The 24,693-nt window shown below is 55.7% G+C and overlaps 1 protein-coding gene across 2 annotated transcripts in view; it reads left to right on the top strand.

The window, feature by feature from the left end:
- The window catches only part of SDK2 (sidekick cell adhesion molecule 2), a 265,473-nt gene that overhangs the window by 147,976 nt on the left and 92,804 nt on the right, over nt 1–24,693 (top strand). For both annotated transcript variants that reach the window (XM_086687933.1, XM_086687932.1), the window contains exons 3-5: nt 6,614–6,720; nt 17,694–17,841; nt 23,501–23,634. In XM_086687933.1, coding sequence (XP_086544059.1) covers nt 6,614–6,720; nt 17,694–17,841; nt 23,501–23,634 — 389 coding nt within the window. The remainder of the gene's footprint in view (nt 1–6,613; nt 6,721–17,693; nt 17,842–23,500; nt 23,635–24,693) is intronic.

The following is a 24,693-nucleotide window of genomic DNA, read 5'->3' as shown; positions in this document are numbered from 1 at the left end:
ACAGGGTTTTGCTTTCTTTCCTGAGGAATCTGTGCAAAAGCAAACCCACGATGTCGGGCCCACGGGTAGCCCGCTGCAGTGGCCAGCGCTTGGAGCCTCAGCTGTCTCCCGCTGCAGGCAGGGGTGGGGGTGTGTGCCCGCACACACACTCTACACACACGGGCACGCACACCTGGACCCGCTGCCTCTCCCGTCGCCCAGAAGCCCCTGGGAAGAGGGAAGGACGCCTGGGTCCCCAGGGCTCAGCCGCACTCCGCTATCCCCACAGACTGTCCCCTCGGCCATCTGTGGTGACTCCTGTGGTCCCCGCTGACCGCCCTGTGGATGCGGAGGCCTAGCGGGCAAGTCACGGAGAGCCCACACCTTTCGCGGGGGAGCCCGGGGACGGGGCACAGCCGGAGGGTCTGTTTGCCCCAAACCTCAGTGCTGCTGTTCCCCCCTCCCCTTCCAGCCTCGCCACACACGGTGTCTTTGGAGAAGAAAGCCCTAGGGCCAAGGGATCAGTGACCAGGAATCTAGAAGACGCGGTTTGGTGGGAGAGAGCGTGCGTGTCTGCGACCGGACATCCGGGTGTCCTGAGCGCATCTGAATGAGGCAGCCCCGGGCACCTGGCTGGCTCAGTCAGTAGAGCATGTGACTCTTGATGTCGGGGTCGTGAGTTCGAGCCCCACGTCGGGCAAAGAGCTTACTGAATGAGGCAGCCCGGAGTGCCCGTGGCCTCAGCGTGACAGGGAGAGTGGCCTGTACCCGAGCAGGGTGGATTTGCCCCGGGTGACCTTGGATGGGAGTGGCTGGACGTAGGTTCACCCTGGGAGTGTTGCCCACGTGCGTGAGTGTGTGGCCGTGAGCGTGGGCGGGTGTGCACGCAACAGTGCATGAGTATGCATCCGTGTGGGAGCGTGTGCACCTGTGCGTGCATTGGGTGCACGTGTGGGTGTGCATGTGTACCCGTGTAGGCACTGTGTGCCTTGCGTGAGCGTGCACAGGCGTGCATGGGCGTGTGCAGGGTGCGTATGTGCCTGGACGCAAACGGGTGTGTGCGTGAGTGTTCCTGTGCCGGGTGTGCGCTCACATGTGTGTGTGAGTTTGTGCGGAGGCTGCATGAGTGTGCTTGTGTGCACACAACTTTGTACGTGTATACATGAGTGTGCATGCATGTGGGTGTGACCGTGTGCACGTGGGCGGAGGCACACGTGTGTGCCTGGGTGAGTGTGCGCATGTACACATACCCCCTTCGTCCCTGTGAGCATCGCCGCGTGCCTCTCGAGGCGTCTGATTTATTAACGAGGACAATAGAAGGAGAGCGTGCCTATTATTTCTCGTGTCCGCATCAGCTGCTGACAGCTTCGTGGAATTGAAATATCTTATTTAATGCGAGCAAGAATCATTTTAAATATCAACTGTGACACTCAAGGACTCGAACCAGAAAGGGCATCGTGTGTTTCCCTGGGTGCCGGAGAAGATGCCACATTTGTTAGGTGGTTATTTTCTCCCTGCCCATCTCGTGTCTCTGAAAATCCATCTATCTGTCCCGGCTCCTCCCCGCATGCCCGTGTGCCCTCCACCCCGAGCTCATCTCTTCCTGTGGGAGGACTGGACTGAGCCGGCGGGTCCCACGGGCCAAGCAAGTCAGGACACTCGGAGGGGCAAGAAGAACCATGTGGATTCGTACTGCATCGTCCTTTCTTTCCACCCCAGCCCTGCCCCAAGGCCCTCTCTCCCCCGCCTGCTCCCCTTGACCATCCGACTGGGACAAGGCAAAGCTTCCTCGCCACTTGCCGCTCGGCCACTGTCAGGAAGCCTGAGGAAGCTCCGAGTGCGGTTACTACGGAAAGATCTCGTCACATGCACAAAGCAAGGAGCTAAACAGCCTGCTGGAGGCCGAGTCTCCTGCTGGAAAGGGGAAGGATCGTGGGTTGGCATTTGCTTGTAATTGCATGACAACGTTCCGGACAGGTGCCCGAGAAATTAGTGGCTATGGTTGTGCATGTGCGGAGCTGGGAGCCATGGGCAGCTGGGGAACACAGAGGAGAGAGACATTTCCGGTGTGCCTTTTCTTTTATTCGTTGAATTCTGAATCCTGGGCACGTATGTCCTATAATAAACCAATAAATAAGTGGTCCTTCGAGGTGGCTGATTCCAGGTCTTCTCCGGCCCCTGGAGCCACGTACCTGCCACTCTTTGTCATGATGGGAGGGAGAATGAAGTTTGGCAGGTCAGCCAAGAAGGGATGCCACTTACCTACTCCCTGCTGTTCATCCCCAGAGGAACCAGGCTCAGGTCCCCCAACCCAGAGGACACAAACAGAGGTGACCGGGAGGCTGGGAGGTCAGGCTGGTGGCAAGAACCTCACTGGGGTCAGGAGGCTGAGAGGAACGGCGTTTGGAAGGGGAGCTGTCATTCTCTCACTGTCCTCGGTGTCCCGAGGAGGCAGAAAAGGAGGTCACATCCTCCACTGGCAGCCGAGGGACTGAGGTGTAGCCCCTCTACCAGTAAAGAGGATTAGGTGACCAAGGGGGCATGACAGATCCTTCATGGGCAGCTGGGGACAGTTGGGGTTCACACGTCCATGGGCGAAGCCAAAGAATTTGCCGGACAAGGGAATCTGTGCTCTCCTGATGCTTGGTGGGGAGCCCCCCGGTGGGGGGTTTCTGCAACACCCTCCTTGTCTCCCTCCCGGAACCTCTCCACCTCACCCCATACCTTCCACTCCCCACCAGTGACTCATACACCTGCTCCCCCATTTGACGAGCATTAGTACACCTGCCATATGCCTGGCAATTATGTCTGGGGCCTCTTATAAGGAGCCCATCAAAGTCGGCCATCGTTGTCCCCATTTTACAGATGGGAAAACTGAGGCTCGCAAGGTTCCAGAACTTGCTCAGCACACATTCTTAAGAAGGAGCAGAGAGGTGGGGCGCTTGGGTGGCTCAGTCGGTTAAGCGTCTGACTCTTTTTTTTTTTTTTTCCAATTTTTTCATGTTTATTTTTGAGAGAGAGAAAGCGCAAGCAGGGGAGGGGCAGAGAGAGAGAGAGGGAGACACAGAATCCAAAGCAGGCTCCAGGCCATCAGCCGTCAGTACGGAGCCTGACGCGGGGCTCAAACCCAAGAGAGCGGTAAGATCGTGACCTGAGCCGAAGTCACACGCTTAACACCTGGGTACCCCGCGTCTGACTCTTGATTTTGACTCAGGTCATGATCTCACCAGTTGGTGAGTTTGAGCCCCTGAGTTGGGCTGTGCCCTCACGGTGCAGAGCCTGCTTGGGATTCTCTCTCTGTCCCTCCCCTGCTCTCCTCTCAAAATAAATAAACCTAAAAAAGAAAGAGCAGAGGGGCAAGTCAGACCTACATTTCCCTGAGTCAGAAGCTCTGGTGCTCTCTTCAACGCCATGCTTCCCTTGAGAGGAGATCAGATGTGGGCCGTCCTAGACAGGGCATTCCGCCCATCCCCCTGTTCCTGGACAGGGCTGGGCTCATCCACTTCCTGCCAGGCCAGCGGCAGCAAGTGGGTGGGATAGACGGAGCTGTGGGCGTCGTGTCTCCCGAGGGCCCAGGAGGGAGCATTTTGGGGACAGCGGGCACTGCCACTGTCATTGTCAAGGCTACGTACCATCCAGCACGCTGGATTCGCGTGCTGAGATGCTGGCCAGCCTCGTCCACCCTCCTGGGAGCCTGGGAGGCAGGGGGACCGGGAGCTGGAACTGGGGTGGAGTGGAGCGGGTTTCCCTGGTAGGAAAGGCAGTGGGCGGAACTGTTACTTTAAATAATGTTGCCAACCAGCCAGAAATAGGTCCCCCGGGCGGGAGGAGAAGGAAGCTGCAGGATGGAGAGGAGGCACAATGCGCCCCACTCCGCAGGGGCCAGGGATCGTGGCCTCAACTACAGAGGGACCAAGAGGGAGGTCGAGGGCCAGTGCTCCTCTTCTGGCCTCGGGGGAGGGGCAGGCCTGCCGCCAGTTGACCTTCCCTGGGCCCTGGGGGCTCCCGGAGGAAGCAAACGGACACAGAGCCTTCTGCAGAAATCCACTTCCATTAAAGTTTAAATTTCACTACGCATCACTGACATCAGCAAACAAACCCACATCCAATGAGTCCCTGGTGTCTTTTTTATAATGTATCCTTAAATTATATGCTCAAAGTGCGTTTTTACATTTTATTTTTAAGATAAAAGCAATATATGCGTACGATAAAGAAAATTCCGGTGGCGTCGAAAGACATAAAATGGGGAAGTAGAAGTTTCCCTCTCTCCCCCTCCCCAGCACTGCTCTCAAAAGGGAGAGAACACATATCCGTCTCCAAAGCTTATGTCCATGTACCAAGTATATGCACATATATACAATGTATGTACTCGTGATCCCATGTATCCAAATATATGCAAATTTCATTTACCCACATGGTATTGTACCATTTACACTATTCTTTTTTTTTTTTTTTTTGGTCCACAAACTAAAATTATTTTTATTGGGTCAATGTGCATGATGCTAAACATTAAACTGAGGGTTTGGTAGCCTGTGTCCGTGAACAACAGCTTACCAAGAGTGGCAACCATCCAATACTACCCTTGTCCCTAGCACTCAGCCGTGACACTGATGGACTTCTTCCTTCCTCGTGTTGTGAGTTCCATAAACATCTCCCCCTCTGCAGCTTCGACGTCCTTTCCACGCTCTGTGCGAGTCGGACACCATTCTGTCTCTTGCTTATGATCTCTGTTCTTGCTTATTCCCCGGCTGCAGCATCGTTAACTCGTTAACTGATCCATTCATTGTTGATGGACATTTAGGGTGCTTCTGATTGCGTGGTTATCTCTGCCATTATAAGCAATGCCACTGTGAACATCCTCATACCTGTTTTTTGCCACATTTTTGCAGTATATCTAAAGGGCCAGCTCTCGGTGCTTTGCCTGTTCTCATCTTGATAGATTTTGCCCTAAAGGCTGGGCCACTCTGCACTTGCACCGGCCAATCTGAGGGTACACCTCCCCGCCCCCCACTCTTGACAGCCTTGCACGTGATCAAGCATGAGAGTCTCTGGCCGTCTGATATGTGAATGCTGTCTTGTTTTGATTGGACTTTCATTGTGACAGAGGTTGAGCATCTTTTTGTTAGCTTGCTGGCCATTTCTGTTCATTTTCCTCTCCCTGGAGCCTTTTAAATAATATCTGATTCCATTTTCAAAGATAGAGAGCTCTTCCAGCCAATCTCGCCTTCCATCTTTCTTCTCAGGTCACCCCATCGTTTTCGAGACCCAAACGGTTTGCCCAAAGCTGTCTCCCCTCCCCGCAGCAGAGGCGAGCAAGAGTGTGATGGGCTTGAGGACAGGGTGGAAGGAGAACGGGGAATTTGCCAGAGCCTGGGCGCCTGATATCTCCCCATCACCTCTCCGTGCACAGTAGCGAGGGACAGATAAGAACGGCAGCCGGTGGCAGAGATAAGAGGCTTGGACAGCCAGAAGGTTCTGAATCGTGCTGCAGAGCCACAGCCAGAGCCAGAGCGAGCTCGGCACCTACCCATCTGTGAGTCTGGGGCTCGTGCAGTCCCCGGATGGAAGGGGGGGCCCCTTGGAATATGGTGTCCATGTTGAACTGGCTTACAGCTGAGCTTAGAGTCGGGCAGGCTCTGTGGGACCCTGGCCCTGCCTCTTAGCACCTGTGAGACTGCCTATCAGTGATGAAACACTTCTGAACCTCAGTTTCCCCACCTGTAAAATGGGGGTGCCGGTAAAAGTACCCCCTCCATAGGATTAAGTGAACGACACTCGAATGTAGACCCACAGCTCGGTGCCTCTGTTCACATACGACAAGGAGTGTGAAGCTAGCGGGCTTTGCGTAAGATTTAAGTTTAAAATTTGTTAAAATTGCTTTTATGCTGAGATTACATTTCTTCTCGATGACCTCAAAATGTCCCTTTCAGAGAAAATGCTGACCAGTTCTATGTATTTTTCTCCCCCAACCTGGCACTTTTTAATATTATCTTTTTTTTTTTTTTTCTTGCTTGCTTTTTTTGGGTTTCTGGTTGGTTGATTGTTTGTCTGTTTGCTTTTTGGTTGGTTGGTTTTAATGATCTTACTTGGCAAAGTAAAAACTTGACAGTTTTATATCAACCCCATTTTTTTAAGCGTTACTGGTCCGTGCCAGCACTGGCATATCCCGAGGACAAGGGACAATGAGCTTGTCCACCGAGTCTGGGTAAACCTTAGGACACGCAAGGATGGAGATGTTCTAGGCACAAGCCCCTTGATCCTCTGAGGTTCCCACTGGGCCATTCGTTGCCCAGGGACAGGCAAGGGAGGACGGCAACCTCCCGCATCCCTGACGTCTCCCGGTGGGAGGCCTGGTCACAGCCAGGGTCAAGGGCTTAGGCGTAGCACCTCCTGTCCTTGGGAAAATGCAGACTCCTTCCTAGGCACCTGAGCAAAAGTCTGGTTGCCTTTGGGAGGGACTTTGCTGTTGACGAGGCCCTTTCTGACTCCAAGACCTGGCCAGAGGATCCAGAACTCCCCCTGGTACTTTTCATTCAGGAAGAGGCTGACCTGGCGACTTTGCCCTCGATCCCATCTGACGGGCACATCCCTGCACCTGCCTGACTCGCTCATTGGCTGTCTCATCTCCCCCCAGGTACATGATCACCAGCCTGGACCGCACCCACGCGGGCTTCTACCGCTGCATCGTGCGTAACCGGATGGGCGCCCTGCTGCAGCGGCAAACCGAGGTCCAGGTGGCCTGTAAGTACAGCGGGCGACTTGGGGCAGGGTGGGGCGCGAAGCGGGAAAGGGCCCGCAGGGTCCTCACCTGCCACCACGCTCTGGGCAGAGCCAGATCCCGGCCGCAGCCTCCCACGCTCACTGGGTCCTCGTGGTGGCCCTTCCTGCGTATCCGTGAGCCCTCACTTTACGGTTGACGGAGCTGGCGGGAGCTGGCGAGTCCACACCGCTCAGCGACACACGTCTGCCGGCTCTGAGTTCAACTCCGTTTACGTGGGACCAGCTGCTGCTTTTTTAAAACGGGCCCTACCACCTGGTTCATGGGCCTCCTCTGGGCTTGGCTGGGCCTCACACGGGGGGTCTTCATGATGGACCCCCTCTCCGGCTACTTACAGTCTTTTTGGCAGACTTCCTGGCGCCCCCCCCCACCATGACCTTAACCTTTCCCTCCTCCAATTCGCTCAGCCCTGGAGCAGTCACAGCAAGCGGGTCCCATGATCCTCAGGGAGATGCCTCATGGTGGCACCATGACTCTAAGAGGGAGAGGGCAGATGACAAGTCAGGGTTCCTGGAGGAGCCAGGTGAGCAGACGGCAAAGTGGTCGGTCCCTCCGAGTCCCCCCCGCCCCCCGCCCTGCCCCCAGTCACTGGAAGGACTTTTTCAAATGGAAGAAGAGAAGGCAGCTTCAAAAGACCCCAAGGGCATCTCAGGGACCAGGGCCCCAGAAGCACCAACCAACACCCTCCCCCTGAGACTCGGTGTCACCTTCCCAGTCCTGCCCACCCATCCTAAAATAGCTGCTGTATGCCAGAAATGAGCCTCATTATGGGCTGTTTTCTTTCTGGGTTCTTCCAGGGGCAGAGGTCCAAGGTTGCACAGTGGGACATGGGAATATGGAAAGCTTTAGTCAGCCTTGAAATTTAAAAAAAAAAAAAAAAAAAAAAGGCCACCTTCTCATCCAGAGCCTACAGGGGCTCGCCTCTGAATTAGCACAGGAGAGAGCTGGCTACTTGAACAGAAGTAGGAGAGAGAAATCTAAAAGGAAAACCTCAAGCGAGGCAAAGAGTGTTGATAATAATTATGGAAAACAACCGTAATCAAAAGTGGAGGACGGATTGTCTCCATAAATCAGCGCTAAAGGCAACTCAGCTCACTCAGAGGAGTGGAAAAGCCCTGAATTAAAATGATGGATCAGGGCACTGTCAGCGGCTGGAGGGCTCCCGGGGAGCTTGATTTAGCCAGTGCTTGGATCCCACAGGACAGGGGCAGGGCCGTGAGCCAGCCGCCAGACAGATGCACGTGCACGTGTGGGCCCGTGTGCCTGCAAGTGCATGTGCCTGAGTGTGGGCTCATGCATGAGGGTGCACATGTGTGTGTCTGCACTGGTCTGCTTCTTTGCCCCCCGCCCCGCCGCCGTGTGTGGGCGAGACCGTGTGTGCAAGCGTGTGCACATGCATGTATCCATATGTGTGTGTGTGTGTGTGTGTGTGTGTGTGTGTGTGTGTGTGTGCATGGCATACACTGTTCCGGCCAGAGGCAGAGCAGTGAGCTGGCACCTGCACCCTCCAGTCAGCCCAGCCTCCGCCCCTCCACTGCCCCTCACGGGGGGATCCCTGTCCTCTCAAAGCCAAGTGTCACCCTGGGCTTCAGGAGCCCCCACAGTTGCCCCCCCAGGCTATGCAGCACTGCTCCCTGGCTGTGCCTGGGTGGCTACAGGTGGTCCCTGGCAGAGAGCAAGGGGTACCTGGAAGGGGCTGAAGCACCGGACAGAGTGGGGAGGCCCGGGTCCACCCTCTTCCTGACCACCAGCTGCGGCTCCCGGGGCCAGCCCTGAGAGCCCGCCCCTCAAACTGCGCCCAACCGCTCTGTTTCATAGCATCGTAAAGTAGAAACCACTGTCTGCAGCCCTCTGGGACCTAAAGCCAGGGAGGTTGGGTGAGCCCTGGGAGCTCCACGTGGCAGCTGAGAAAACCACCCCTCCTCACAAGTTAAGGAAGGCTTCCCCCAACCGTGGTGGCCACGGTGGGACGGAGAAGGGAAACCCACGTCTCGTCCCCTCCCTTGCTGGACACGCTTGTCTCTTGGGGAGCTGGGGCAGGGGAGAGGGGTCTCACTCTTGCTCTTTAGTTCTGGAAGTTGAAGAATCTGCTGTCTAACCTGTCCCCTCCCCAAGACACCTTCCAGGACCCGGGTGCGGGGGAAGGTGAGACCTAGCGAAACCATCCCCACCCACAACCTCGCTCTGTCCCCGCCTGTTGCCGTGCTGGGCCACGCCCCCTTTTCTCTCCGTCCTTATCCCACAGCCTGCAGGGTAGCGCCCCCACCCCCACTGCATGGATGAGAAAAGCAAGGCTGGCGGGGGCGGGGGGGGGGGCATGAGGTGACCGCCTGGGTCACACGGTGAGGAAGTACCAGAAAAGGACTTGAACCCGCAGCTGCCTGATTCTGAAACACTCCCCTCACCACACTGCCACCTGAGGTCAAGAGGAGAAAAATCAAAATGGGGTGGCAGGGGGGGGGGGGGAGAAGAGGGGGGTGATCGCCTGCTAAGCTCAAGGTTCAAATGGAATCACATGGATGCCCTGGAGTGTCATGTCCCGTGTCCAGACAGCCCCACAAATAGGTGCTGTGTCCACCCAGGATGGACGCCGTCTCACGCGGGGTGGGGGTCACACGCTCTTAGCTGTCAGCAGCGGCCAGCGTGAAAATGCTTGTAAATAAATCCCGGGTTCTTCTGTGCCTAAAACACGGCCATGCCGTGGGGATGGGGATCAGCAGGTGTGGCTTCCAGCCCCAGCCTCTGCCCTGAGTGGCTTAGGGCTCTGGGCACCTGGTGTAGGTGCACAGGGGGGCGCACAGGGGCAGATAGAGGAGGACGTGTGGCCTCCGTCCCCCTGGAAAGGTGAGCACGTGCCCCAAGACCCCTTAGAACTATCACAGACACAGGGTCAAGCTCATGTCCCGAAGGAGATGCTAAGGGAGGTACAGCGGGGCCTCCGGAAGGATCCCTCCTCCGGTGTGGCTGTGCATGCATCTTTCCTCCGTGGGTTCCCAGGACAGGTCTGAGAGGCAGGGGGGCAGGAAGGCGTGTTACGAGCCCCATCTCGAGATGAGGCAACTGAGGCTCAGAGGAGGTAGGAGACAGCCCAGGGGCCCGCAGCCGGCCTTTCTACCTCCCACCTTTCCTTGCCTCGCCTACCGCCACCCTGTAGGGTAGAGCCACGAACCCCCAGTTCAAATCCAGGCTCACTTCTCCCTGGCTGTGTGACCTTGGGCAAGTTACCTCACTTCTCTGTGCCTTTGCTTCCTCAGAAGCTAATATTAGTGCCTACCTTGTCCGGCTGTCACACAGCGCCCCGCCCACAGGGTCGAGAAGGCTTTCTCCTGTCCATACGGCCAACCAGGGAGGGTGTCCGGGAATAAGCATTTGCAGACTTTTCTCACTCTGGCCACCTCCACAGGCATACTCCTAGCCACCGCATCTGCTCCCCGAGCTGGGGCCAGGGCAAGGCAAGTGAGGAATGGAGGCCGCACAATTCAAGGCGGTGCTCCCTCCCCGGTACTCACTGTGCACCTGCAGGATGCTGAGAGCGGTGCCTCCTTACATCTTCCACCTGGCTCACCCAGTCCATCTAAGGATGGGTGGGGAATGGCTGCTTTTCCAGATGCCTCTGTCTCCCCTTGCGAAGGTTTCTGCCTCCCAGGGCGGAGGGCATTGACGCGTCGGGTGATGCTGCCTTTGGAGGCTCCTTCCAGGGCTGGGCCCAGCGGGACCCCCCTCTGGCCCCCACCCACCCCCTTCCCAAAGAGGGACTGTGAACCGGGTTCTAACGAGAAATGAATAAGGCAGCTGTGCTAACAACTAATGATAATGGCCAAGTCGTTACCAAAAGATTCTTTACGTGTTTTTAATTACAGCAATTAAGAGGAAGTCAATAAAACATCCACCCCCTCCCCAGCTCCCTTTCTGCCGGCACCCCCCCACCACCACCACCCCCATTAGTCTCTTCTTTGTTTTTTTTTTTTAAGTTGCCATAAATTTCTGGCTTGCGGCAAGCTGGCTGAATGGCTGAGGGGGATAGGAGAGCCTTCCTGGGTCAAGAAGCCTTCCTGGCCGTCCACATCCACGTCCTGAGGCCACCTCTGTGTTCTCCTCACCTGGGCCACATCCCTGGCTCCTCCCCCGGCCCTCGTCCCTGGTCGGAAGCCCCAGCCCCAGCAACAAGCCCACCCCCAGGCCACAGGGCGAAGGGCCTTCGCCCGTCTGGAAGCCAGGCCTGCAGCCACCTGTGTAAGACGGGACATGAGGGAATCAAGCCTGTTCTTGGGGTTGATCAAGCCCCAAATGACACCTGTGGGCCTGTTTTTCCTAATTCTTAACGTGAGTTTGAGCACTGAATATGGAATATTTAGGGGCCGTGCTACAGTTCGAGATAACTATAGCACCCGTCTTGCTGACCGTTTAATTCGCTCGTGCGACAATTATTGCTTTACGCACAGTGCAAGCTGAGCTCTATTCTAGGCAGTGAGGACGCAGGGGACAAAACTGGGACACATGTTCCTGCCCTCAGGAAAGTAGCAGGGCGCCATAAAAGTCAAAAGGTGAATATACGATAGAATAGAGGATGTAGAAAGCCCATGGAGAAAAATAAAGTGTTCTAGGGAAAAGTGAAGTCAAGGAAGAGTGATGGACCCTGGGGCAGGGGACTTGTTTGCTTTAGTGGCTGAGAGCGGCCATCTGGGGAGGTGGCATTGAGCAGAGTCTCAAAGGAAGCAAGGAGGGGAGTCACACAGAGGGTTAAGGTGTTTGCAGGCCAGGGAGCAGCAAGTGCAAAGGCCCTGGGGTAGGTTTGGGTGTCTGAGGCCAGGGTAGCTGAAGCAGAGTGAGGGAAGGAGAGGGTGGAAGGCGATGTAGCCGAGGAGGTGGGACATCAGGGACAGATGACGGCCTCCAAGAAGTGAGTGGCACTTGTGATGTTACTCGCGGTGCCACGGAAGCATGCGTGGTTGGGGGGAAGAGGTACGATGCGGCCTGGTTGGAGGGAGGAGCATTGTTTTCATAATAAACAGACAAAACCACAATGAAATACCATCTCGCGTCCCCCCGATCGGCCACACCAAAGTGGCCAGCGAGACCAAGAGTGGCCAGAAACTCCCATCCGGGCCGGCGGGGGTGGGAGGCGGGAAATTGGTGCAGATCCATGTAACGCTGTTCGTAGCCGGGCAGCAAAGTGCTGAAAACAGAGTCAGCCAGCAGCTGCACTGTGCTCCCTCCACACATGGACGTCCATGCAGCCGTGGCGATGACTCAACTGAGTGCTAGCGCATAGACGGAGCTCCAAAAAAAAAAAAAAAAAAAAATGCACACACACACACACACACACACATCACAGTAGACGACCTATAAAAATAATCCCAGGTATAAAGGGACTGAAACCAAACTACCCTAACTGAACATTGTTTAGGGAATCATCTCCGTCTGGTGATGCTTGGGAGGAAGGCAATGCAGGGTTAACACAACATTCGGGGTGCAGTTACCTCTGGAGAGGGAGGGGGCGTGACTGGGTGGGGGACACCGTGGGGATGTGGCGAGGTTTGTTAGTGTTCTGTTCCCTAAGCTGGGTTGGGGGGTATGTGAGTGTTTGTTCTGTTTTTCTTTAAAGTATCCATATAATTGGGGCGCCTGGGTGGCTGAGTCGGTTGAGCGTCCAACTTCAGCTCAGGTCATGATCTCGCGGTCCGTGAGTTCGAGCCCCGCATCGGGCTCTGTGCGGACAGCTCAGAGCCTGGAGCCTGCTTCGGATTCTGTGTGTGTGTGTGTGTCTCTCTCTCTCTGCCCCTCTCCCGCTCACGCGCTGTCTCTCTCTCAAAAATAAACATTAAAAATTAAAAAAAAAAATAAAGTATCCATATAATCATAATCGCTCTTCTGTACATGTGACATATTTTGTGATTTAAAAAAAAAAAGTGTTTTAGAAATAAGAAAAAGCAATGACTGTATTCTGGAGTGGAGTGCATACTTCACAAGACCTTTTAAGCTGTAACAAAGACATCAGGAATTTTTAGGCCACTTCCAGCTGTGCCCCAGGCTTACACTTCTTTGCTCGCAGGGGAATTTGTTGGGAAAGGTGGATCAGCGCCACGGATGTAACATGGGGCGTTAACAAGCGTGTACCTTGGAGGGGAAGTGCCGAAAACCCTTACCTGTTTCTGCCTTGGATGCATGCTCTTTCCCAGGGGTTCCTGGGTCCCCAGGCTCTGCCAGCACGGGGCCTCCTTCCTTCCAGCCTTTCTGTGGCACGGGGGGGGGGGGGGGGGCCGGCTGAGTGGATGCCCCCTTGGCCCTTTGCTGCTGCTGTTTCCGTATGCGCACGGCTGTGCCCTGGGGCCGGTGAGCAGAGCTGGAAGCCTGTGGAGTGGAGAGAGTGGGAGGGTGCTGGGGGCCTGAGAGCCACGGGAGGCAGGGAGCTTGTGGGATGGAAACGTGGAGAAGAGCATCAGCTGCAGAATTTGGACCCAGACCAGCTGTGCCCTTCCTTCCATCCGTCTCGCAGTGCATTCACGCACGCCTGAATGCGCGTGTCCGGCCATCCACCCTCCCGCCCTCCTTCCGTCCATCCGACCGTTCCTTTCTCCATCTGTCCCCTCCTCCCTCCATCCATCCACCTCTTCCTCCCTCCCTCCACCCATTCATCCATCCCACAGCAGGGGCTCAGCCAGAGCCATTGCATGATGGCATTAGGTGAGTTTAGAGAGAACATACAGTGTGCAGAGCACAGGTACCTCGTAGGGACGTGCTGATGAACACCGCTGCCTCGTGAAGCCCACAGTATAGCAGGGAGAGAGAAAGAATGTGCACGAAGCATGTCAACGGAGGGGACGAGTCATGGAAGAAGCAGAGAGGAAGTGCAGAAGGGGGGCCAGGTTCGAATGCTGGCCCTGCCCTGACCTGACTGCTTGACGTGGGATAAGCCACTCTGTCTCCATGAGCTTTAATTTCCTCACTGACGAAATGGAGCTAATAAAACTGGAGAGAGGAGAAAGAAACACTATTACCATGAAATTGCTTTAAATTGTTCAAATATATCTTCGGAGTTCCGTGCAAAGTTTTTTAAATAGATAAAATTATTGTGAGAACGGAAATCGATGTGATTTATTGATGCAATTTTTTTATAGACAGAGCCAAGTAATGGAAATTAATAAACAACTTAAAATGTGTATTTATTAGAGTCGAGCTGACCGTGGCAGCATGAGGAATACGCGAAGGTGAAGTCCACTTAGGAAGGACACTGACACAGGGCCAGCATTCAGCGGTCTTTGCTCTTTAGTTGTGTTTGGTGGCTTAGGGTAATCTTTGTTGAAGAGGTAGATATTTAAACTAAACTGTGAACAATGTGGACGATTCTAATGTTTTAATACTGTAAACATGAGGTATAATTTTTAGCACTTTAATATACTCTCCCAGTTGCTGCGGCTGTGTAACGAATTGCCCTCAATCATAACAGTGTCCAGCAATCATCTAGTATACTCACCGAGTGCGTGAGCCTTGGATCCAGACGGGACATGGTGGGGATGGCTTGTCTCTGCTCTGTATGAGTGAGGTCTCCGCTGGGAGACTTATTTAAAGGCTGGGACCTTGTCTGTCCACTGTTGGTGCTGACTATCATCTGGGGGCTTCATTTCCTCCATCCATGGGCCCTTCTCATGTCCAAGTGGGCCAGATTGAGCTTTCTTACAACATGGCGGCTGGATCCCAAGTAGGAGTGTCCGGACAGAGAGGGAGATCTAGATGGAAGCTGCATCCTTTTGATGACCTGGCCTTGGATATCGTACATCATTATTTCCAGCACATTCGTGAGAAGGGTATGTTGAATGGGAGATAAATATTGATGCAGCCATCTTTGGAAGGATACACCCAAGGGGTGCCTGGGTGACTCAGTCACTCAAGCTTTCGACTCTTGATTTTGGCTCAGGTCATGATCTCACGGTTCATGAGATCAAGCCCCACATTGGGCTCCGTGCTGACAGCACAGAGCCTGCTTGGGATTCTCTCTCTCCCTCTCTCTCTTCCCCTCCCCTGATGACACACACATGCTCGCTCGCTCGCTCGCTCTCAAAAAAAATACACTTTAAAAAATAAAAAGAAAGATCCATCCTGACACATACATGTGGTATCTCACGTAATCCTGACTATAACCTATGAGGAAGGTTATAGTCTTCACAGCTCCATTTTTCAAAAGAGGAAATTAAAGCGCAGCGAGGTCAAAATTTTGCCCAAAGTCATGCCTAATAAATAACAGAAGTAGAATTTGAACTCAAATCTCAGGGACTCCAAAGCCATTACCAGTGCATTTACCGCCTGCCAAATTTAGAACAGGGATGCCGACAGCACCTTCTATTTGCCGATACTTAATTGGCTGGATCTCTCTGAGATGCTGTTGAATCATGGCGCCTTGGTGAATCACGGCTTGTTCTGGTGGCTTTCTAGGCAGGGGCCCCGCATGAGGACAGGCCTGAGATGAGAAGCAGGGTGTGAATAATCCAGTGTGGCAGGACAGCAGTGACGTGGTTACCATGGAAAGGTTGGTTGGGGTCAGATTAGGAGGGACCTCGAAACCGAGCAAGGGAATTTAGACTTTCCTGGGGGGTCATGAGGAGATGCCGAGGGCTCTGAGCAAGTCAGTGATATGGCCAGAAAAAGCAAATAGGAAGAGTGTGGGAGATGGTTGGGTGTGGGGAGCCTCCGGGGAGCACGTGGGGTGGGGGGCTCAGCATAGCTGGAGTAACGGGGTGGGCTTGGTGGTGGGCCTGCGGGAATTGGGGAAAACACTTGGATGCACATTCCTGAGGAAGAGTCGTGGGACTCTGTGGGGACAGGGAGGTGAATGAAGCACCACGAAAGCCTCCAGGGACCTGAAAACCCCAGGTGGTCTGGGCAGGTGCAGGTGGGATGCTATTCACAGAACTGAGATAACAGGAAGGTAAGATGTGCCAACATTTTCGGTGGGAAATCGAGTGTTGGATGCTGGGGCTCGGAGAAGAGCCGGAGCAGATGTGAGAGTCTTTGCGGTGAGACTGTGGGCAAAGGCATGAGCTTCGGCGAGGCCTCCAAGGGGGCAGAGAACCGAACCCAGGACTTTGGGAAAGCAGAGCACAGGCCTGCGGTTCGCAAACTCTGAGGTACAGCGGTGTCCTCAGGAGAGCGAACCAAGAACTCGGAGATACAGGTGCATTGAAGCAGGGTCTCTCCGTGCCCCGGGGAGGAGCGGAGGAGGGGAAGAGATCGGTGGGCTGCCCGAGTTCCCAGGGGGTGCTGAGACCCACCAAAGTGTAATAAGAGCGGCTGGCTTGAGCCCAGACTGGTAGTTCTCAACCTTGGCTCACGTTGGAGCTACGGGAACAGCTTTAGAAATATCCACATCCAGGGGCGCCTGGGTGGCTTAGTCGGTTGAGCATCTGACTTCGGCTCAGGTCATGATCTCACTGCTCATGGGTTCAAGCCCCGCATCGGGCTCTGTGCTGACATCTCGGAGCCTGGACCCTGCTTCAAATTCTGTTTCCATCTCTCTGCCCCTTTCCTGCTCGTTCTCTCTCTCTCTCTCAAATATAAAATAAAACATCTAACAAAATGTTCAGAAATATCCACATGCCACCACCCCCAAAGGTTCTGACCTCGGGGAACATTCGAAGCCCCTCAGGGCTTTCTGAGGTTTAGCCAGGCTGCCAGACTCCCAGTTGAAGGAGAGGGAGAAGAGGCAGGGGTATTCGAGGGCTTGAGAAATAACAGTCAAAGCCGCATGAGACCAGGTGGCATGGGATGTGGCCCCCTTGGTCAGGGAGGGGACAGTGGGCAGTGGGGACATGCAGGGTAAGTTTTCGGTGACCTGAGCCTGATTGCACATGGGAGTTCCGATGGCCAGCTCACACCGAGCAAGTTCTTGAACTGGCATCAGCACTTTTTTTTCCCTAAACTCCGTAGGTGATTCTAACTGGCACATGGCCAAGTTGAGGACAGTGATGCTTCTCACACTTGAATATGGACACACTTCACCGGGAGTCTGGTTACGATTCAGGCTCTGATTCAGTGGGTCTGGGGTGGGACCCGAGACCCTGCATTTCTAACACCACGCGGGTGGTGCCCATGCTGCTGGCCCACAGACCACACTTTGAGTAGCGAGGATGTCCGTCAATGTTCAAAAGTCATGACTTTCCGCACAAACACCGCTTCCGTACCCCACTGTAACCCTCAGCTGCTGAAATCAAACCCCACCCCGACTTCAGCAGGCAGGTGGGCGACCAGAAGTCTCCTGCCTGCATGTTCCCTTCCCCTCCTGGCTGACATATCGGAGCTGGGATAAGTGTTCCCCTCCGTATCTGCCAGCGGGGTAGGCATGTTTTTAAAAGAGCAATATGGTGTTTCCGTTCGCACATCCATGCAGCTTCGTACGCTTCCCACCCGAGGCAGAGGAGGGAAATCATCTCCATACTCGATTATGAGCATCCAAGACCCCACCCTCTCCAGCATCCCCAACCTTCCCTCCCCCAAGAGCGTAGGCAACCAGCCCCAGGATGCGCCCTTCACCCCACCCTGGAACCCCGGGGCAGCTCTGCCTGACTCTGGTCTCTGAGGTCTGAGTTCAAATCCTGGCTCGGCCCCTTCCTAGCCGCGTGCCCTCGGACAAGTTAAGGAACCTCTCTGAGCCTGTTTTGGGCGGTTTCCTCCTCTGCGAAATCTGTGAAATAATGACCAACCTCTCGTGGTGGCTGGATGCATCGGTCGATTCGTGGATATGTGGATATAAACCCCCAAAGCACAAAGCAGGGCGTGTCATAATGATGGGGTTAGAGGGTGGGGTGACGGGGTCATGGGGGTGGTCTGAGCACGGGGCGGGGGTGGGGGGGAGGGGGCTCCTTCCCCGCCGGCACATGCTGCCACCGCTCCCGGCCTGGGAGCCGGACAAGTGGACCCTCACACGTGCTCTTTCGTCCCGCAGACATGGGGAGCTTTGAGGAAGGCGAGAAGTACCAGAGTGTCTCCCACGGAGAAGCAGCCGTCATCCGCGCCCCACGCATCGCCAGCTTCCCGCGGCCACAGGTGACCTGGTTCCGGGACGGCCGCAAGATCCCGCCCAGCAGCCGCATGTGAGGCCCTGCTCCGGGGAGGGGGATGCAGGGGGCTCACCCTGGGAGAAGGGCTTGGGGACCTCCCGGATGATAACGAGAGAAGGGCGGCTTATGAGGAGGGGCTCTCTGGGAGCACTCGTGTGGAGCCTTGGGGGCACGACGGCTCAGTCGCCTTCCCAGGGGTTGGCCTCCCTCTCAGCTGGAGATCCCTCCTGCCTCCCAAAGCCCTTAAACCCCCGACAGGCACCCTCCCCATCCGTGGGAGGGCGCGGACACGTCCCTGGCAGGGTGGCCTCCGGGGTGTTTCCCATGTGGGGTGTGGGTGCGGCTGTGTGTGTTTTAGCTGCAGGGAGGAGGGGAGGCCCGGCAGGGAGGGACACACATGGCCCTTTCAGCACGAACAAGGACCCCTCTGTGTGGCCCGAGGCGTGGGTTGTGGGCCTGTGGGCAGGAGCCGTGGAGCCAGCACCTCCACCGAGGGCGAGGGCCAAAGCATTTCCTCCGGGGACACTCCCGGCCCTCCCGATCCCTCCTCAGGGTCTGGAGCCAGCCCAGGCTTTCTTTCCCCTTTTGGACTCCAGCTGTCCCCTACACCCAGCAAAGAAAGACCACCTTTGTCCCGGTCTCCTCGGGCCACAGGTCAATGATGGGTGGAGCCCCTCCTGGTGTCGGGAGCCCAGACGGACGGTCCTTGTCTTTGGGGAACATAAAGCCAAGTGAGCGAAGCGTAACGAGAGTAACATGGGAACATCCTGGCGGTAACAGCGGCTGTCATTTATCGGGTGCCTGCTGTGTCCTCGCACCTGGGCTCATAACCACACTGCCCGCGTGGCCCTGTCCTCTAGCATCAGGGCGCACCTCCAAGCAGGAGACACCCTATCTCCGTCCCCGTCTGATCCCCAGAGTGCGCGCTCAAAAGACATCCGCCGCGTGAACGACCATCACAACAGCCGTATGAGGTGGCTGGCTTTGTCCCCGTTTTATGGACGGTAAAGTCCCCCCAAAAGTGTAACGACCCGGCCACATCTCACACAGCTGGTTCCCGGCTTGCCGACCCCAGAATCAAGGTCCTTAATTCTGTCTTAAGTGGAAATTAGGTGACAGCAGGGACGGAGACCAGGAGAGAAGAAGGATACAGTGATTGTGCTTGTAGAGAATCGGTCCTGGTAGGGTGGTTCTCAACGTGGCTACCTGTTGAAATGGGCTCGGACGATATAAAATACGTTGGATCGTGAGGAGCCTGGGTGGCTGAGTCAGTGAAGCGTCTGACTTCGGCTCAGGTCATGATCTCATGGTTTGTGGGTTTGAGCCCCGCATCAGGCTCTGTGCTGACAGCTCAGCGCCTGGAGCCTGCTTCCGACTCTGTGTCTCCCTCTCTCTCTGCCCCTCCCCCACTCGTGCTCGCTCTCTCTCTCTCTCTCTCTCTCAAAAATAAACATCAATTTTTTTTTTAATTTCAAAAAACTTTTTAAAAATATGTTTGATCTTTAGATCCTACCCCCCTACACATTCTCATTTCACTGAAATGGAGGCACACTCTGGCCACTGGGGGTCTCTTAAAATTCCCCAGTGACTCTGCTGTGCAGCCACAATTGAGAACCACTCTCCTAGGTTAGATCCATTAGCTACAGATATAATACTGCTGCATAACAAAAGGTCCCAGGGACCCGAAGCAGTAAGCATTCACTTGTCATATGAATCTGCCGATGGGGACTTTGGCTGGACTCTCTCGCTTGCCTGGGGTCGCCTGGCTCTTGATGAATTAAAACAACCAGGCCACTCTGCTCCATATGTACCATCCCCCAGTCAGCTAGCCCCAGCTTCTTCTGGCAATGACAGAGGACCAGGGAGGAAGCGGGAGCGGAGACCTACTTACCAAGCCTCTGCTAACATCCTGATGGTAGAAGAGGGTCACGTGGTAAAAATCAACCTCAAGAAGAGGGGAATTAACTCTGCGTCTTGAGTGGGGAGACCCATGAAGGCACACGCCAAAGGGTGTGGATACGGGGCAGGTGAAACTTTGGAGTTGACCCCGAGGTTAACACAGGGACGGCCTGACTCATGCTGCGAGGGGGCTCATGCTTCCTCAGGCCTAAGGGCCAGTGAGGCCAGCAGATCAGGGGTTACCATTGACACAGATGCTGGGCTGCGTCTCAGCAAGGGGATGCTTTGCCACACGGGTGCAGAGACGGGTGAATGAGTCCTGCCTTCTCTGAGGTTCTCACACAGCTCCAGGCGTATCAGTGATGGCATCCTGCAGGCCAGTCCGTTGGCAGAGGCTGCCTGGAAGACGGTGTTGAGAAGGATACTGGGGCCCCATCCAGACTCCGTGGCAAGGGCAGTGCCGTGACGGTTCGATGGCGTGTGCCGTGGCCGCGGGGAGGGCTCGTAGGCACCCCTCTACCGTGTTTGCCGTGGCGGATGAAAGCCTCACTCCCATCACCCCTTGCCTAACACCTTGCCACCCCCTTTTCTCACTCCTGCCCTCTGTCCTCACCCCCTTTTCGTTCCCAGCAGCCTCTGGCACCAGGACAGAATGATCCTGGCTTACACACACGTGCCCGCCCTTGTGGTCGCACCCACCACCTCCCCACCCCCACCAGCACTCCAGCCAAACGCAGGAGAGAACACTGGAGATTTTATCTCCGCAATTACAGCAGATTAATATTCATAGCTGAGAGGAAAGGTCCCTGGAAGCAAATTCTCTGGCGTCTGTTTGCCAGAGATACGCATCTGATGGGCACGATCAGCCAGAGGGGCGTGCAGGGGTGCTGGAGGCGGGTGCTATCTCCAGAAGGCTGCTCTCCCTGCCGGGACAGAGACAGTGATTAGCCACACTTCGCCTGTGCCCTGGTGCCCGTTGCTGAAAAGGAGACAAGATTCCCAACAAAGACACATGCTGGGGGCTTTGGTCAGGTTCTGGGATGATTTCTTTTATTCTTAATGAAATTATCAATTGGGCCCCCGTGGACCTGAGGGAAAAAAGGGCTGGCTTAATAGGGTAGTGGATGGGAGGTGGGGTTGGGAGCTGGGCCAATCAGGGAAGAGGGAAAGACCTAGTAAATTGGAACCAGAGGAGTGTGGCTGAAGAATGTAGCCCAGCCCCTGCCCGAGACTTGAACCCTGACCTCCAGCTTCTTCGGGAGTGGGCGTATCTGGGATGCAGCAGGCCAGAAGTCCTTTTGAGTACCAGAGACAGCTCTGTGGACTCTGGAAGTGAGGTACAGGCCCATTCCAGAACCATCTATCAAGGGGGTGGTCATCCCGCAGAAGGCTTGAAGTCCACGGACCTCAGCCCCCTGCTGAGGGTGGAGGGCGGGCAGGCCAAAGTCATCAGTGCTTCCCAGCCCGTCTGCCTGCCACATTCTGGTCCACATTCAGAGCACCGCCCCTGGCCCGGGGGGCCCCAGCACAGAGTGCTTTCCTTGCCTCGAGTGCTGGTCAAGACAATGCCAGCTGCACTTACAGACCCCCCCCCCCAAATCCCAGGGACTTAGCACCAGGGAAGTGGATTTCACACTCATCTAAAGTCCTGGCACAGGCAAGAGATGGGAGGGTCGCTTCTCCACCGTCATTTGGGGCCTCTGCCATCCTCAACACTGGGCTTCAGAGCTGCCCTGCTCTGACAGAGGGGAGAACCTAGGACTCGCACGGGGTGGGCGGGTTCTTAGGGTCCAAACCTGGAGGTAGTGCGCACACCTTCCACCGTATACCTGCCAGCCCAGCCCCGCTGTCCCACCGCCTTCCCCTCAATGGCAGGGGCGCCTGAAACAGGTAAATGAACTGCCATCTCACCCAGGCCAGCGCATCTCAGCGACGGCACAACCCACACTTGGGGTCCAATAAGTCCCTGTTGTGCCCCTGGGTAAGAACCACTGAGGATCCATCATAATATAGACAAAAGAGAGCAAAAGGAGAGATCGGTGGGTGGGGTGGGTCTTCATCGCCCAGGAGAGAGCACATTGGAGGTGGAGACCCTCTGCGGAGGCAAGGGGGCGTTCGGGGCAGTAGATGCACTGGGGAGTGGAACCCAGGGGCACCCGGGGCTCCCAACCCACCGGGGGCTCTGTTCCACCTGAGTCTCCAGTGCCGTGGTGATGGAGAGGGTGGGGGGCTTCAGTGACGTGGTCCAGGGGCACCACTGCTCACCAGATTAGCCCTGATGTTGGACCTTGTGGCAGGCGAGGGCTGCCCGAGACGGAGGGTGACAGCCTCGGGCCAGATGGGGACAGAACCAAAGCAGTGACAGGAATCAGAATCGCTCAACCTCAGGGCTGGGAGGGAGCTTCACAAACATTTCTTCCCCCACCCCCTTCACAGATGTGGAGACTGAGGCCCAGCAGGGAGGAGGTTGTGTGCTCCTTAGAGGCTGGGACCAAACTCATTCTGGAGCTGCCCCTGCCCTTGACACGGCCCAGTCTTCCTCCCGCACCCCTGCCCGCCCCGCAGACTACACCAAAGGACAAGGACCCACTGGCTTTGTTGTACCTCCCATGAGCTCATTAGCTAGAGGGTTGTTTTCCTCCAGGGGAAAAGAAAAATGGGGCAGGACGACTTTTCTCTCCTATTTCCCCAGAGCTCTGCTGACGACGTGACTCAGGCCATGAACCCCCAAAATCAGGAGAGAGGAAACCAGCACAGCCCGGTTGGAGAGGCATTAGCGGGGATGTTTATTTGAGATCCTGTTTTAAAACTCTGTAACATTCACCTAATGGGAAAATTTGAAAAGAATTCAACTGGGTCTGTCCTTGTTAAACTAACATTAAGGATGTTTAACAGCTGTCTCGGGCACATCACATTAAAATCCAAGATAGACTTGACAAACTAATGGTTTTTTTTTTGTCATCAAGAGAATGGGTGAGAGGGGGAGCCGGGCAGAGCGGGCGTGGGCAATGCTCCCGGTGCTGTCTCACCCACGTCGGATGGGGCCCCCAGCTTCCTGCCTGGACGGACCCCTTTCCCTGCCTGCAGACCAGGCAGGGAATGATGGGAGCCCCGCAGAGAAAGCCTGCACCCCACTGCCCGGCTGGCCTCCTTTTCCCTTCTCAGCCAGCCCAGCCAGTCTCACCCTTGGTGACCAGCTTCAGGGAGGTAGAAACTGATACCCTGGGAGGGGGCTGGAGGGAGAGGTGAACCCCCATCATCTGTGTAATAGGCAAACCTGTGGCTTTGGAATCCATCTGAACAAATGTAGGACTAGGTGAAGGCATTGATTCTGGAATGATCCTGCTCATTTCTAAATTCATTATCATCGCCATTCATTCATCCATTCATTCATTCCAGTGAATGGATTTCTTTGGTGCAGAGATGGACACACACACACACACACACACACACACACACACACACACAGCATCAAAGCTATGACATGGGAAAGGACAGAACACATGGGGGGCTCAGACATCCTGGGCCAGGTGTGGGGGGGGGGCCGGGAAGCTTCATGTGGACCGTCTCGGGCCTCCGTGCATGTGCTGGACTTGGGTCTGACCCCGCCCCATGCTGGCAGTACATTCAGATTCTCTACAAACGAAATGTGCTAAAGTTTAGGCGGCAAGTGGTCCCGGGAGATGGGCTGGAGCAGGGGCTCCGGGAGCCACCAGCTTCTTGTCCTCGCTCCCATCCTCCGATGCTCAGAGCCCCTGGGCCCCTGTCAGACAAATCTTTTTCCTCTGCTCAGAGCCATCACCCTGGAGAACACCCTCGTCATCCTGTCCACGGTGGCTCCCGACGCAGGCCGCTACTACGTGCAGGCTGTTAATGACAAGAACGGGGATAACAAGACCAGCCAGCCCATCGCTCTTGCCGTGGAGAGTAAGTAAGCGGCCGGGCCTGGGACGGATGGAGGAGCGCGTCATTAAATCTTGGGAACGGGGCTCCAGAGGGCCGTTGGGAAGATGGAATGGTGGCGGAGCGGAGAGGCTGGAGGAGGGCCGGGGAGGGGCCTCTGAGGAATAGGAGGAGGAGACCCAGCTGAGGGAGCAAGGAGGCAGCTGAGTTCTGGATCCTGGTCCCATGGCAAGACGGACATCCTGCATCGGGGGAGGGAACACTTAGCTGGCTGTCGGCAGGGCCGGAGGCCCAGGGAGGGCGTGGACTGCCGGAGAGAGTGTGCACGTGTGCGTTATAGCCACCGCTGGGATTCAGGTGCTGACAGGGAGAGCGTGCAGGGGACCGGGCACTCGTTTCTAGAGGAATAGACTAACAGCCTCTACTCAGCGGGTACACACAGAGTGCTGCTGCTACTCAGAGCGGGCCGTCTTCTCTCGGAACATAGGCTCTCTGCCCAGGCTCCTGCCTAAAAATGCCTCTCTGCCAGAAACCACCCAGCACCCTGGAATGGATAGGCAAAGCTCTCCCCAGTGGCAGAGAATAGACGATAGCAGATGAAAAGGCTCGGCTCCTTAGATCTCCTTTGCCAAGAGGTATTTGTCCAGCTGAGACTGAAGGCAGGTGTCTGATCCCTGCTGGAAATGCTGGGGACCCCTCCCTGGCCTGATTCTCGACAGCCAGCCAGGCCCCTTCCCTCTGTGCTCCACCCCTGGAACAGGGAAGGAGGGTGGGGTGGCTCAGGCAGCCAGTCCAGGCCCGGAAGCACAGAGTACGTGGGGCCAGAGCGTGTCGCAGCCGCCCAGCAACCACACAAGCTGCGGGAGCCAGATGTTCACGTCTCTCCACATCTGCACCACTCCTGCTCCAAAAGCAAGTCTCATTTATCACCCGCGGTCGCATGGGGATAAGCAGCCACCAGCAGCAAAAGTGAGGGTGCTGGTCTGCGTATGGAGCCTTCCCGTGTCCTTCCCCTGATCCCGGCCTCTGTCTGCCAGTGTCTATACAGCCCAGAACGTTCCTCGGCCATACCATGTGCCTTCC

Source organism: Puma concolor, chromosome E1 (genome assembly GCF_028749965.1).
Source record: "Puma concolor isolate L17-30 chromosome E1, mPumCon1.1.hap2, whole genome shotgun sequence".
In the NCBI taxonomy this organism is placed as follows: Eukaryota; Metazoa; Chordata; class Mammalia; order Carnivora; family Felidae; genus Puma; species Puma concolor.
The sequence above is the reverse complement of the archived record's forward strand: the minus strand, read 5'-3'. Positions and strand labels throughout refer to the sequence as shown.